The sequence below is a fragment of the Cheilinus undulatus genome, linkage group 3 (assembly GCF_018320785.1).
Source record: "Cheilinus undulatus linkage group 3, ASM1832078v1, whole genome shotgun sequence".
NCBI lineage: Eukaryota > Metazoa > Chordata > Actinopteri > Labriformes > Labridae > Cheilinus > Cheilinus undulatus.
Genome location: NC_054867.1, coordinates 55361956 through 55376577, shown reverse-complemented (window position 1 = coordinate 55376577; position 14622 = coordinate 55361956). Strand labels below are relative to the sequence as shown.

At 37.4% G+C, this 14622-nt stretch overlaps 1 protein-coding gene across 1 annotated transcript in view; it reads right to left on the bottom strand.

Moving 5' to 3' along the window:
* Positions 1–2079: 2079 nt before the first annotated feature.
* The window catches only part of dennd6aa (DENN/MADD domain containing 6Aa), a 30899-nt gene continuing 18356 nt past the window's right edge, over positions 2080–14622 (bottom strand). Inside the window, exons 8-19 of the mRNA XM_041778436.1 lie at positions 13918–13977; positions 12945–13000; positions 11570–11692; positions 11028–11123; positions 10371–10465; positions 10005–10070; positions 7142–7206; positions 6868–6957; positions 5260–5423; positions 4998–5100; positions 4789–4863; positions 2080–3509 (exon numbers count right to left, since the gene is read on the bottom strand). Of these exons, the coding sequence (XP_041634370.1) occupies positions 3378–3509; positions 4789–4863; positions 4998–5100; positions 5260–5423; positions 6868–6957; positions 7142–7206; positions 10005–10070; positions 10371–10465; positions 11028–11123; positions 11570–11692; positions 12945–13000; positions 13918–13977 (1125 nt within the window). The 3' untranslated portion in view covers positions 2080–3377. The remainder of the gene's footprint in view (positions 3510–4788; positions 4864–4997; positions 5101–5259; positions 5424–6867; positions 6958–7141; positions 7207–10004; positions 10071–10370; positions 10466–11027; positions 11124–11569; positions 11693–12944; positions 13001–13917; positions 13978–14622) is intronic.

Genomic DNA, 14622 nt, shown 5'->3' with positions numbered 1-14622 from the left:
TTGAGTGGTGTGTGACACCGCTCGTCCAGGATTTAGAGGGAGGCTTTTTTGATTCCTGCCTGCTGCCGTTACATTTTTTTTAACCTGAATATTTCAGTGCTTTTAGGACACAATAGTAGCTAAAGTATTAAAAATGTTTTTATTTTTACAGTTTGAATGCTTGGCATAGTTGTAAACAGCTCATTACAAGCCTTTTTGGTAGAGTTTCTCTATGCAGAAATCCCTACTTGCCCCCCATCTAGAGTTCTCCGTTTCAGCATGATGTCATCTGCAGAAACCTATAGTACCTTAAAACTTTGTTTTGTAGTTTTAAACTTGTTCCTTGTTGGCAGGAATGAGCCGCCATGCTTCATGTTCATGTTTGGAGCTGCATTTGGACTTTTGATGAATAGATCAGTATCAGAACAGAGTGTACAGGCGTCTTCTTTACCGTTAATAAACCAGGTGAACTATCGTTATGTTATCTTGTATTCTGTGTCAGACTCAGGACAGAATTATGAGCGTTTTAACTCAATAAAATCATTTCTCTGTGACTTGTTAAAGACATTAAGGCTTAATTAAAGGTGACAAACACTAATATGACCGCTCTGTTGATAGGTTGTTTACATTCAAAATAAACCACACATAATCACAGATCCTGCTCAGAAATCTTCAGCTGATATTCAAAAAGACTAAAACTAATTCTGTCATGATAATGTAAGTGATGGAAAACCAGCCTGACTGTTCATATTGAATGTAACACATGGTCGTCGAGCTACGGTGGCTGGTTTCATCCAAAATAAGAACAAAGCGTCTGAGTCGAGGTCGCTTTACTAAACAGTGCCCGTCCACATTTTTAGCAGCTCTGGTTCTGGAAGTAAAATCTGCCATTCCAATCTTTCAAAGATGTTTACACAGAATCGAGGACTGAACAATGTAATCAGCATGAGCAGATATGAAAATGAATGCCGATATTTACGAAAGCTGCACAAACTGGCAATTTTTGGCCGACATCATAATTAAACTTTTTATTTTTCTCGACAGGAAGTTGATATCTTACGAGTGTTTTCCTTCTGCAGAAGCTTATATCGTTGTTTCACTCGTGCCGCTCATGTTAAGTCTGTTCTTAACGCCTCTGACATTAACGGCTGAAACTGTAATCAGATCAGCTGTGGAGAAAATGAACGCCATTTTTACTTCCAGGACCACAATCATAAAACAAACCGACCCAGAATCCTCTACAAGCAGATCGACCCCCACCTCTTACAGTGATCGGGTCAGTGTACTTTCTGGCAGATCCATTTCCTGGTTGAAACCGGACCAAAAAAAAAAACAGGAGGAACTCTCCTGACCGAAAATTAAAAATGGAAAAACAAGCCGTTTTTCTGTTTAGGTCACAAAAACAGAAAAACGAATAACAACGTTTTAATAAACGGGGTCCAATTTTTGTTTTGTTTTTTTCTATTCCATTATTTTGTTTTCTTCATTTAATGGAATTCTTGAGGAAAAGGAAGTCATGTGGCCACTGGAAAAGGTGAGCATTTAAAAAACAAAGCCTCCATGTCAAAACAAGAGCCATCCATTGTGTTTTACAGTATTATAAAAGACCAAAATGCTCTTTATACAATGTATGATAAATCATTTTAAACTGTAAATGTACTGGCAATTTAATGGATTGTAATTGAATTATCTTTTATTCTCAATTCCGGTCCATACATAGCAGGCCTTTCACAGCATGCATTTGAGAATATATGTGTGTTTTTATATATATAGTGCTTAACAAATTTATTAGACCACCACCCAAAGTAAGGTTTCTGCCACAGCTGCCCTAAATTAACAGCATTGGTAATTACCAAAATCCTTTTTTATGTTTCTGCAATGGTTAATACACCAATATGTAGAAGCTCTTTAACCCAAATGATATTTTAACACTAAAATAGAATTATTATTATCCATGAATTTTCAAATTTACTGATTTACAAAAAAAAGAAAAAATTATAAAGCACATCATTATTTCTTGATCAATATGTCAAATTACAGTTATTTAATTGCATTCCTGAACAGAAAAATGAGTTTTAGTGCTTGAATGTTATGCTTGATTAATTTCTGACCTCTCAGAGAAGCCCAGTAAAATGTTGTCTTTCATTTTTCTGTTTCTATGACCAAAATGAAAAAAACAGAAAAACGGCTTGTTTTTCCATTTCTTCATTTTTGGTCAAGAATGGAACAACTCAATAACAGCTCAGGTTTTTTTTCCGTTTTTCCTATTTTTAGAATAAAACAGAAAAATTGCTCTTTTTTTTTCGTTTTTTTCCATTTTTGGTCAAAATCAAAAATCGTAATAACGAGAGTTTCTCCCGTTTTTCCCCTTTGGTTTCAACCAGGAAAAGGATCTGCCAGAAAGTACTCTGACCTGATTGGTCCCCAGCAGGCTTTGACTGAGACCTTTCAAACCAGAACAAACAAACTGCACTAACTTGGCTAACGGACTTAATCTGGTTTATGGACATGTCAGGAACACGTGGCTTGTGTTTTGTGTTACTAAAATTAAAATGTTTGCTTAGATTTGAATCAGCCTGCTGCTGGTCTAGGATATTTCTGCTTCACTTCTGTACAACAGGGGTTAGAGGAGATGTGTTGTCCATCTTTACATACAGTTACGGATTATTTCAGGGTTGCTGGTGCTTAATGCTGTGTGTGTTATTGTGTGTTTTCTACTGTTTTTAGTGGATTCTTTAGTTAATAAAGCACTGCTTGGCTCTGAACGGTTCAGTTTGTTTGCATATTAGTGAGTCTGTGTTTATATGAAGGGCACTCTGGTCCAGTGAGAGATGAAGTGCACTTCTTTAAAAACAGTTCTAATAAAAAACAAACAAACAAACAAAAAAAAAACAATGAAAAACTCTGCAGGACTGCAGCATTTCTTCTTCAAGTTAAAAAAAATACAACTAAAAATGTCAGGAGGTACAAACGCCAAACGTCGTGGAGTTCATCGTCCTGCTCCAAAGCTGCAGCTTCCACACGAGCCGATAAACCTGTTAGTCAGCTGTACGGAAAAAGAGGCGAAGCATAATGGGTCTTTTTTTTTCTTGATTTCTCTGTCTCTTCCTCTCAGCAGCTGAATGCCATTTCAGCTCCTCTTCACAGGAGAATCTTCGACTGGGTCCAGCTGCTTGTTTCCAGACTCACTGCTGAGTCTTGACGGCAGCCGCAGTAGCCGTGTTTGGAGGGAAAAGTAAAAAATAAGTACACGTAAGGAAATAAAAATGTGCTTCCTGTGACCGACCAAAGAGGGGCCCTGAAATCCACGGACACTTCCGCATCTGCGAACAAACCAACAGGCCCCCCAAACTTTAAAACAAGCTCAACCTGGGGTTCAGACTGCAGGGGGGTAAGGTTCAGGGTGTGGAGGGTTTGTGGAGGATCCCCTGAAGGTCCTCTGGTAATGACAGGATGACGGCCTCGATGTGAGCTCTCAGTTTGGCCACCGTCCCTGGACGCACCGGGAGCTGCTCCCTCTCCGCCTGATTCTGCAGAAAGAGGAGAAATAAGCAGCGTGACGTAGACTTTAAAGAATCATTACTGCATTAAATCAGGATTAGAAGAGAAAAGAAACAAGGGGCCAGTATTTTTACAACACCCCGACCATTTTTAATCCCATGTTTTAAAACTACAGATTTTTTGTTCAGTAGCATGGAGATCTGGGGGCTGTTCAAAACAAAGGACTGTAAAATCAAACTTGATCAGGGTGTTCAGTCTGGGTTTGGATTTGTGACATTTCCAGTTTGGGTTGTTCAAATTTTTTTAAGTAGGACTGAGGTTAATGTGATCTAAACTGGTAAGGATTTTCCAGCAGAAGGCTGCAATTTAAATGTAAATAAAGAAAAAAGATGCCAAAACAAAACCACACTTTAACAGTGGGAAACTTTTTATTTGTTCTTAAATTACTGAATTACTCTGTGATTATGTAAATAGGTGAGATTTGTACCCATGAAAACTTTCACCAAACAGCCTTTAGATCAAATAAAGGGGAAATTAAACAGTGATGATAAAGGATTTTAAGATTTCTAAAAAAAAAAAAAATCAAAATGATTAAATATCACAGCATCACTGTTACTTTATGCAACAGAGAGGGAAATTTGTGAGTTTATAGGTCAAGAAATGAGATAAAATACAAAATCAAGAGTTTACAAGGTCAAAATAGAAGATAAAACTTAAAATTGTGATTCTAAAAGGTCAAAATATGAGATTAAATTCTAGATCAGGAGTTTAAAAAGTGAAAATATGGGATTAAAAGTCAAAGTTAGAAGTTTAAAAGGCCACAATATGAGACAAACGGTCAAAATTATGAATTCAAAAGGTGAAAATATGAAATAAAAAGTCAAAATCCTAAGTTTAGGTCATAATCTTGGGATGCAAAATGAAAATATGAACTGAAAACACAAATTAATTTCTTCCCCTCATTCCTGACTATTTCTACTTGTACTTTTTCAGATTTTAATGACTTAACAAGTTTTGTTTTTTTTTTTTTTTTTTAATCTTCAAAGTAAAATTTTCATTTTTATACTGGAGGAAATCTGCAGACCTTATTCGGGTAAGCCACTTCTAATTAAAATATGTAATGATCTTGTGGGCCAGGTAAAACTGCACCGTGGGCTGCATTTGGCCCCCAGGCCTTGAGTTTGACACCCATGAAATCATGTATGAGAGTGAATTAAAGCAGCTGAGAGGATCTTTAAGTTGGTAAATGTAGCACCCCCTGTGGACAAACTGTGAAGGTTGATGAGCTTTATTTGAGTCCACACTGACCAGTTTATCTTTGAGCTTCAGCACCAGATCGACCGTCTCCACCTCCGAGTGTTTCTGGATCCTCTGCTGCAGATCCTGCAGACCGACACAGACACAGTCAGGAAGACAAGGACAAGCACCCTCCCTGGACTTTTGAGACACAGTATTCTGAAATTTCTGTTTTAATTCAGGAAAAACCAGCCACTCTGATTGGACCCTGCCTCTTTCACCTCCTCACACAGCGCCTCCAGATGCAGAGCCTCCAGTTTCTGCGTCATCTCTCTCCTCCTGCTGCGGAACCAGCCATCAAAGTTTGGAGACTTGAGGAAATGCCTCCAGACGAAGGGAAAAAACAGTTTGTGAAACAGATCTGAACTTAATCCTGATCATAGCATAGATCATTAATCTTGAACAATGGAGTTGAAATGCAGAGAAAGAAAATGTTTAATATCTGATTTATCTAGAAGGAAGATCTCCAGCTTAGATCTGTACCTGTAGAGTCCTATCCAGTCTCCCTTCAGTCTGGATGTGAGCTGAGGTCCGGCTTTCTCTAACGTCTTCATGAAGTCTTGCTGGATGAACGGTCTGAGCTGAGGAGGAGCTTTCCACGGACTTATGGACTTCTGCAGAGGCATCAGACTCGCCACGTACCGCTCCTGTCACACACAAACGCTGGAATAAGCACTCACACACACACACAGTTCTGAAGAACAAAACCCTGCAGCCACGCTGACGTACAACATGAAGCTTTGATTTCAGCTCTGCAAAGAGACGTTTTAGTGCAGTGATACTTAACTGATCTGTGTCTCTTTTATGTCCTAATTCAAATACTATTCCCCCAGAAAACCTCAAAAAGGAATGTTTGACCTCGGAAATCATCCACTGCAAGTCACATTGATCTGTTTGGCAGTACAGGCTTAAATTGTCAAACTTTATTTTTTGTCTGTATATTTTAAATGCCCTTATTTGCAATTTTTTCCCCCTTTTTGTCATTTTTTGCCACTTCTCGCCCATTTAAGCTGCCTTTTGCCATTAAATGCCACTGCTATACCCATTTTTAATCATTTTTGCCACTCTTTACTGCTTTTTGACCATTTTTGCCAGTTTAACATTTTTTTGCCATTTTATGCCATTTTTTATGCTTTCTGACCATTTCTGCCACCTTTAACTTATTGAAAGGGCCATTTTAATCTATTTTTTCCACTTTCCGCCCATTTTATAAACCTTTTTTTCATATTTTGCCCCTTTTCATTCATTTTTGCCATCTTAAACTTCTTTTTTTGCCACTTTAACCTATTTTTGCCACTTTTCACCCAGTTTTTACCATTTTATTCCTTTTTCTGATGCTTTTTGACCATTTTTGCCACCTATGATTTATTTTCAATGCCATTTTAACCTATATTTGCCCCTTTTAATCCATATTTTTCATATTTTGACCCTTTCCATTAATTTTTGCCTCCTTTAACTTATTTTTCTTGCCAACTTTCCATCCATTTTTTACCATTTGATTACTTTTATTTTTATGCTTTCTGACCATTTTTGCCACCTTCAACTTGTTGCCATTTAACCCATTTTGCCACTTTTCACACAGTTTTTTTTTACCATTTCTTTTCCTTTTTTGATGCTTTCTGTCAATTTTTGGCACCTTAAACTTATTTTCATTGCCATTTTAATCTATTGTTATTACTTTCCACCCAGTTTTTACTATTTGATTACTTTTTTGATGCTTTCTGACCATTTTTGATCCCTGTAACTTATTTTCATTGCCATTTAAACAGATTTTTTGCCACTTTGCCCCCGGTTTTTACCATTTCATTCCTTTTTTTTTTATGCTTTTGACCATTTTTGCCACCTTAAACTTCATTGCCACTTTAACCCTATTTGCACAACTTTTCACCCATTTTTTTTACCATTTTATTTCTGTTTTGCCCCTTCTCACAAATGTTTTCCGCTATTTTGAACGTGACTCTTGCAAAGGTATTTTTCAACAATTTGGCTCTTTGGTTGAGCAGGGATGAGTAACACTGTTTTAGTGTATTTAACAAATGATTAAATCCTGCTCACAAATCAGCACTAAAAGATTTAATGAACCGTTTTTACCAGCGGGATGATGAAGCTCTGTGTCAGTTCTAAGAAGTAGCGTCGGAGAATTGCATTTTGAGCCGGTGAGGGTCTCTTCTGTTGAACACCCTAAAATACCAAACAGAATATAAATATTCAACAGAATAATCAAGCATCGACCTTGTTCAGTAACCTTGATTGAAAACAATCCCATGAATGACATCAGTTTGGAGCATTTATTCGTGTTTGCATGTGCTGAGAGATTTAGAGTTCAGTCATGATAGACGGAAGAAAAGGAGAAACGCGGTCTGACCTTCTGGAGCTGTTTGATGATTTCTTCATCTTTGTTCAGATACGGCTTGTACGCAGTGTACACACCTGAAACAAACATTTACACACACAGAAAGAAATGAGGCTCAGCCTGAATCTGTCACTCTAAAACAGAGACATTTATTTGGATGACTGAAAGTCTGGAACTTCAAAACTGTAGCAGACAATTTTAAACGTGAAATAAGAATTTAAAAGTCTTCATGTAATAACAGTTATGTTTCATATTTATGTGTTGTGTCTGACATTTAGATAAGAACTTTAGTTTGTGGGGCCAAAATGTTTTCTGTGCTGTTTAAAATGTTTGAATTTGTTAACATAAAAAGTAAAATAAAAATATGTGAACAAAAAGAAAGATGTGAATAAGAAATGCATTAGACATGCTTTTTAGAGCAAATATCTCATTGAATTTTTAATTTGTATGCACTGAAACACAGATTAGATAGTTCAGTGGTTCCCAAACGTTTTCTGCCCGGCAGAAGTAAAATGTTTTCAGGGTCCCCCCACCCCTCATCATACAAATCAACACGTAAAATATGTAGATGTATGAAAAACACACTGGCAGTCCCAATTTTTGCCAACAACTTCCTATTTTTTTCTATTTACCTCAACTTAGATGGTCAGAATTTTGTTTTTAATATCTAACTCTCTGAATATTAACATTTCCCAAAAAAACTAAAGACGTGTCAGCATTTTTAGGACTGAGTTATACGTCCAGCCCTGCAATAATTTCAGTGATCCCTGTGAGCTTGTTTTGTTCTGGGTGCAATGATGAGACTACCGCTCTCTGTTCATTTGCAATATTCAGTTTTCATCTGTACTTTGTCTGGGTTGATATTACAGCAGTAAAAACCATCTCGCACTGGTAGGATGTTACAAAAGGTAACTGTTCGGCCACTCCAGTCAAAAATGCAGACGTCTTGGACTTGAGCTGCCCCCGCATCATTGAATCTGAGGTGACATCAATGATCTCTTCTCCTGTGTTTAAGTTATCAGCTGATCTTGCCTGGCCTTGCCCTGCCTTGTCTTGTCTATTGTGTGTGTTCGGAGGGTTAAAGTTAAAAAATCGTTTGAAGCTGTCCTGATGTCTGTGGTCTCCCACGTTTGTAAAACCGTTTCAGATGTGGCCGGCCTTAGACAGAACTTATTCTGAGCCACTCAGCACCACATGTTTGTTTAGTTCTTATCTAGGCTCAAAAACACAGCCTTGTAAAATTCATCACACCCACTTCACAAAGGTTAGGCTCTCTAAAGTTTTCAATGATGTAGACCCAACATGTGACAGGGGTCATCAAGCACCAGCACGTCACACTCATATGTTCTGGTCTTGTTCATTCCTACTGTGAGGAAACCTTCCTTTCACTATCTAAGGTCACAGAGAAACTGATTGAACCTAACGCTATTACTGCATTATTTGGTACAATTCCAAATGAGGTGCCACTTTCCTCCCTTGCAGCAGCCTTTAAAGCCTTCGTTACCCTTCCTACCAGACCTTCTTAGGTGGAAATCTTCAATTCCCCCCTCGCATACTTCAAAGATGTCCTAATGTCCTATATTTTAAGTATGTACAAGAGCTAGATTTTCAAGAGATCCCTGAGTGACTAGCATGGCAGAGACTAGTGTATGTAACCGATATTTAATTGCGACACTGAATGTGAATGACTGACCAACCATGACCGTTTTCTTAGGTCGTTTTCACACCTGATAGTCCGGGGGACTCGGTCCGTTTTGGAACGGAAATTGCAGCATTTTTGCACTTTCCTTTAGTTTGGTTAGCATTCACACTGCTCTTGGTCAAACGGACCAAACCGTCCAAACACCTACAACCTCTGCCCTCTAGGGGCGCTGTGGCCACAAACAGAAGGCGACAAAGAAGAAAAGACGGCACAGAAGAAGACGAAACCAGAAATCCATCTCCTTTCATCGGCCTTTTGTTCATCATAAACAAAGAAAAATCAGAATTGACGCTGTCTTGGGGTTTCTAGTTTTGCATTGGGGCTTTAAGAGCAGCTTTTAAGGCAGTGAGCTGTCCAGCATGTCGTTCTTTACATGAGACGAATAAATCAGCACTGACTACGACATGTTGCTATGGCTACACAGATGCCAAGCGAGGAACCGACATGTATTTGAGTGTTTTTAATCACATATAAATCCGTATATCATTACGCTTTATGCCACTTCCTGCCTTTGTTTCACAAGTTGGTCCGCTTTGCTTTCACACCTCTAACAAACCGCACCAGGGTTTGTTTGGAAGCGGACCGAGACCCCCTGTTTACAACCGGACCAGAGTCTGCATGTTTGGGCCACATCAGAGTTCGTGTGAGCTTTCACTCAACTCCAAACGAACCGGACTATCCGGGAAAACGGACCAGAGTTCGTTTAAAGCGAACTAAACAGCTCTGGTGTAAATGTGCCCTTAGACTTTTACTATTGCATGCATTGTTTAATGCATATGTTTGTATATGCATATGTGTACATATATTCTAATTTAACTGTATTATTATTTTATTATCTTTAGTTTAATTACTTTATTTGATGTATTTATCCAATTAGGTTTTAAGGTTTTAGTCTCTGTCCTGCCTTGTTGTTCTATCTTGCTAACTTACTCTACACCTCTGCTTGGCTACTACTGTATCAACCAAATGTCACTGTACTGTAACTGCTGATTAATTTGAAAAACACTAATAGTAGAGAGTAGATGGTATAAAAGAAAAAAACACGGCCTTGTGTGTTTTTGGAAGTGGATTTGTATTCAGAGTAATGTGGCAAATAGTACCGAGACAATCTAAATTCATACAAAACGTTAATCACGAACAAAGACAACAAACACCAAAGTGTGAAGTATTTACCGGGTTTAGAGTCGAGAGTTTTGAGGTTTTTCAGTTTCTTGACTTTCATCTGCTTCGCCATCTCTCCTGTTGAGGATAAACATCAAAGATCAGACAAGTTATAACAAAACCACTAAAAAAACATCTATATTAAAGATACAGTCACACACTGAAGCACAAAGGTTGTTGGCATTTATGTTATAAATTGATTCACTTCAGACGACACAGCTAAAGTTTTGGTGGACTGCTTTGACTTTAAAAGGAACCCTGCAAGATCAGACATGTTCATCTTGTTGAAGATATTTGTATCTCCCATATTTATACTGAATTAAAAACTCACTAGATATCTGATAAAAACTACTAAACCAGCAGTATTCTGACTCCTACCTGCTTGCTTCATGTCTCCGATGCGGATGATGTGCGGCCAGTGCTGCAGCGTTTTAGCAAAGAAAGGATTGGTGACTCCCAGAATGACTGATGGCCTGCAGACAGAGAGAAACAAATGGCGCTCAAGTGACTGATGGAGCTGAAAACCAGCATCCAGAGCTCGAGACTTAAATCTGCAGTCATGAACCATCGAATGAAAGGTTTAACCTCCTTTTCCTGGTTAGACTTCTTAGAGTAAATTCAGTAACTCTGCCAGCTTTGTAAAATTAGCCTTGAATGGTTCTCTGTCAACAATCAAACTGTGTACAGGATCGCTCCATGTTTAGAATAATATCTACGCATCTTGTTTTACATTTCACACCAACAAACCCAAACTCAGAGCTCCTGCAGCAGCAGTAATATTTGAGATTTGGTAATACCATCCCTGCTTTTCTTTGGGAGCTTAGATGTGCTTTTATTATTTGTTTATTTTACATTTCATAATACTATCAGAATATTTAATCACAAGTAAAAACAAAGACATGCTGATCTGGAATAGAATCTTCAAAACAAATCAGAGCCATCAGTTTGGGTGCAAAGCAGCTTTTAAAAAGTCCCAGAAGGCATGCAAAGATCCGAACAGAGAGATTCCTAAAGATCTGGTTCCTGTGTACTCACGGCGCCTGCGTCCTCGTCGTGTACTCCTTAAACTCGCTGTCGTGGATGGTGAAGTACGGCCGGAAGTCACTGCAGTAACGCAGCGGAGAGATACAGCTGCAGAGAGGCAGAGAAATGTCAGTGCATGAAACCTAAAATCTTCTATGTGCAGGAAGAAGCTAAGCTTCAAGCTAATAATATCTTACTTCACAACAAAATAAAAACAAAGAAAAACATTTAACATCCAACCAGTCATGAATTAGTTTGTACTTTCTAAACATTTCAACGAGAAACCACAAAATAAAGACAGAAATTTCACAATGAACACACTTTAAAGGAACAGATATGGAAAACAACCATCCTCTATAATTCAAATTCAATGAAAATTCAATTAAAATTCATTTTTATTGGTTTACATTCATGTATTAATAGAAATTAATTAAGGACAAACCCCCAATTAATAGAAAAAACAGTTTTATATTTGAAGAACAGTCTGAATTTGATCAGAATGAAACTCTGCATAAACTTTCTTATATTTCAGTGGGATTCCTTCCCAAACTCACCTGACTAACGCCAACACGGTATCCGAAGACTCTGCTGGCGACGGCGCCATGACCACGAGGGCCTCCCCTAGCAGCACCAACTCCCACAACATCTGGATGTGGAAGAAGACCGGGTAGAAACATCTGGAAAAAAATAGAGAGACGGAGGGGTTAAAAGTTTGTGCAAAACTATGGCCCAGGGGCCAAATGTGGCCCTTGTTCCATTTCTTATTGGCCTGAAAATAAGCCCACAATAGAACATGACAAAGAAGCTTGTTGTACTTCTCATTTTAGACACTAGGTGGGGCTGCTTTGTTTATCTGTAAACAACAGATAAACAGGACTTGAACCCAGGCTGGGTTCTAGTCCCTGATGTTTTAATGCATTGTTAGCTTGTGTATTTTTGTTTAGTTATTTATAGGTCTTGTTTTAAAATTGACATTGTAAGTTGACCTTGTGTGCTTTGAAAGCTGCCTTCGTCATTCAACTGGTATGACTTTTCTCATTTCTAACTTTTATAATTTTTAAAATATTTAACTTTGTTTGACAATGTTAAACAGATGACAAAATTTCTCAAATCTGCACTTTCTTCAACTCCTCATAACTTTGGCATTCCTTGGGCTATATTCACTATTCTACTATCATACTCTTCAGCTTCTCGTGCCCTTTTCAGCTATTTTTTAAACTTTTTCATACTATTTATACTTTTTATACTATTTATACAACTATTTTGCTTTTTAAATTTTATATTTTGAGCAATGATTTCACATTCTTCATAAATAAGTTATAACACTCTTCAGCTTTTATTTATTTTCAGCTATTTCCATGCTATTTTAAGCTATTTCTATGTTTTTTTTAGCTACTGAATGCAATTTCAGCTACTTTAAGGCTATTTTCAGCTATTCTAAGGCTACTTTCAGCTATTCTTAAGCTATTTTCAGCTTCTTTAGGCTACTTTCAGCTATTCTTAAGCTATTTTCAGCTTCTTTGGGCTACTTTCAGCTATTCTTAAGCTATTTTCAGCTTTTTTGGGCTACTTTCAGCTATTTTTGTCCCCTTTTAGCTGCTTTCATGCTATTTTATGCTATTTTTATGCTATTTTCAGCAGTTCTTCCACAATTCAGCTCTCAGCATCCCCATGCAATTTCAGCTGAAATTGAAATTTTGATCTTGTTATTATTAAAAGTTAAGGCAACCAATGAATCTACACCAGACATCACAACTACTAAAAGGGCGAAAAATGTTTTCATCTACAAAAAATGGGCCAGCAGAAAAATATGGGAACAACTGTGTAAGGAAGAAACAGCAGTAGTATCAAAACTGACCAGCAGGTGGCAGTAGAGTGTGTGATAAGCCCATGTATTATTGAGCGTAAACTAGAACCTGAAGGTCTCACCTGAAAAGGTCGACTTCATGGATGGTTGGGAGCACGATGGATACCTGACTGTCAGTCTGAAACACATAAACACAATCTCTGAATTTCAGCTGAAATTAAACACTAAATAAATGTTCAAAAACAAATCAACACCGAATATTTAACCTCCAGAGACCTGAGTTTTTGTTTGAAAATCCTTTTTAGTTTCCCCCACTTATCTGAGATAACTAAGACCTGATAACTTTAAATATCAGCCATCTTTGAACAGGAATTGCTTGAAAATGTTCCTTTACAAAAGCCAAACAAATTCTCTAAATCAAAAAAAAAAAAAAAGAAAATTCTTAAATATATTTTTAAAGAACACCAAAAAGAGTATCCCAAAATTTCTCTGAATAGTCCTAATTTTGTTTTTGTTTTTTTTTTAGCAAAAATGTATCATAAAGCCTACACATTCCAATAAATATTTTACTAAAATATCATGTAAATTCCTTAAAGTTTTGAAGCAAATTTCCCAAAGTTAAAAAACAATTTACCCTAAAATTTCTTAGCAAATTGTTAGGATTTTTTTTTTTTTAATTAAAAGAAAATGACCAAAACATCCAGACAAATTCCCTGAAAATCCATGAAAATTTCAAAGGACAACCCCCCAAATTGCCAATCCAATTCTCAGAATTTATGAATTAATTTCCCAAATGCTCATTAAAGTGCCAAAAAGGCTGTTTTTCCAGTGAAACCCTCCATACAATCATATGCTCTACATTTCTAAGAAAAAAAACGTTATAACTTCCAACTAAATTCCCCGAAAATATCTAAAGAGCAAATTATCCCAACATTTCAAGCAAATTACCTAAACATCAACAAAAATTCTGGACAAATATTTAAAAAATTCTAGTAGCAGAAATAATTATTATGCTGTAAAAGAGCAAAAATGTGATGTCCACATATGTGCATGCAGGGTCTTAAGGGGTTAAAGTAACACAAAAACAAGAATCACCTGTGTGGACTGGACGAGCTGTGAGGTTCCTGGTTTATCGTAACAGGTCGGGATTCGAACCTGCAGCAGAAAGACGACTTTTATTACCTTTAACAAAAAAACTGCTCTGTCAATTTATTTCATTCACATCACAAGTACTTTTAAAAATAATATGACATTCAAGTTTTTATTGCATTATATGTTTTCTTGGGTCTTATCCCTGAGATGTAAAAGTTAAATGGACTTTAGCTTGTAGAGCGATTTTCTAGTCGTCAAAGCGCTTTTACGCCGTAGGCCACACCCACCCATTCATTCACACATTCGTCCACTTATAGCAGAGGTTGCTATGGAGAGTTGGCCATCTGTATGATCCCATACAAACACATCCATACACATTTATACGGCACTGGCGAATCAGCTGGAGCAAACTGGGGTTAACCCTTTAGAATCCAGGTATAATTATAATCCAGGAATATCCAAATAAAGTGAACACCGAGTTTGGACCATTGGGAGCATAAACACAAACATGAAGTGTTTAGAAAGGTAGGATTCTGGAGCTTCTTTCCAAACTGTCAGACTCACTGTAGCTGCTACTGGTGTTGAGTCATATGTAACAGAGGCCTGTATATAACTGTAGCTGCAGGGGAATAAGCTGGAAAACTCAGCTGGACCAAGGCATGAAGTTTTAGCTATTTCAGACTTAAAGCTGACAGAAATAGAACAGAG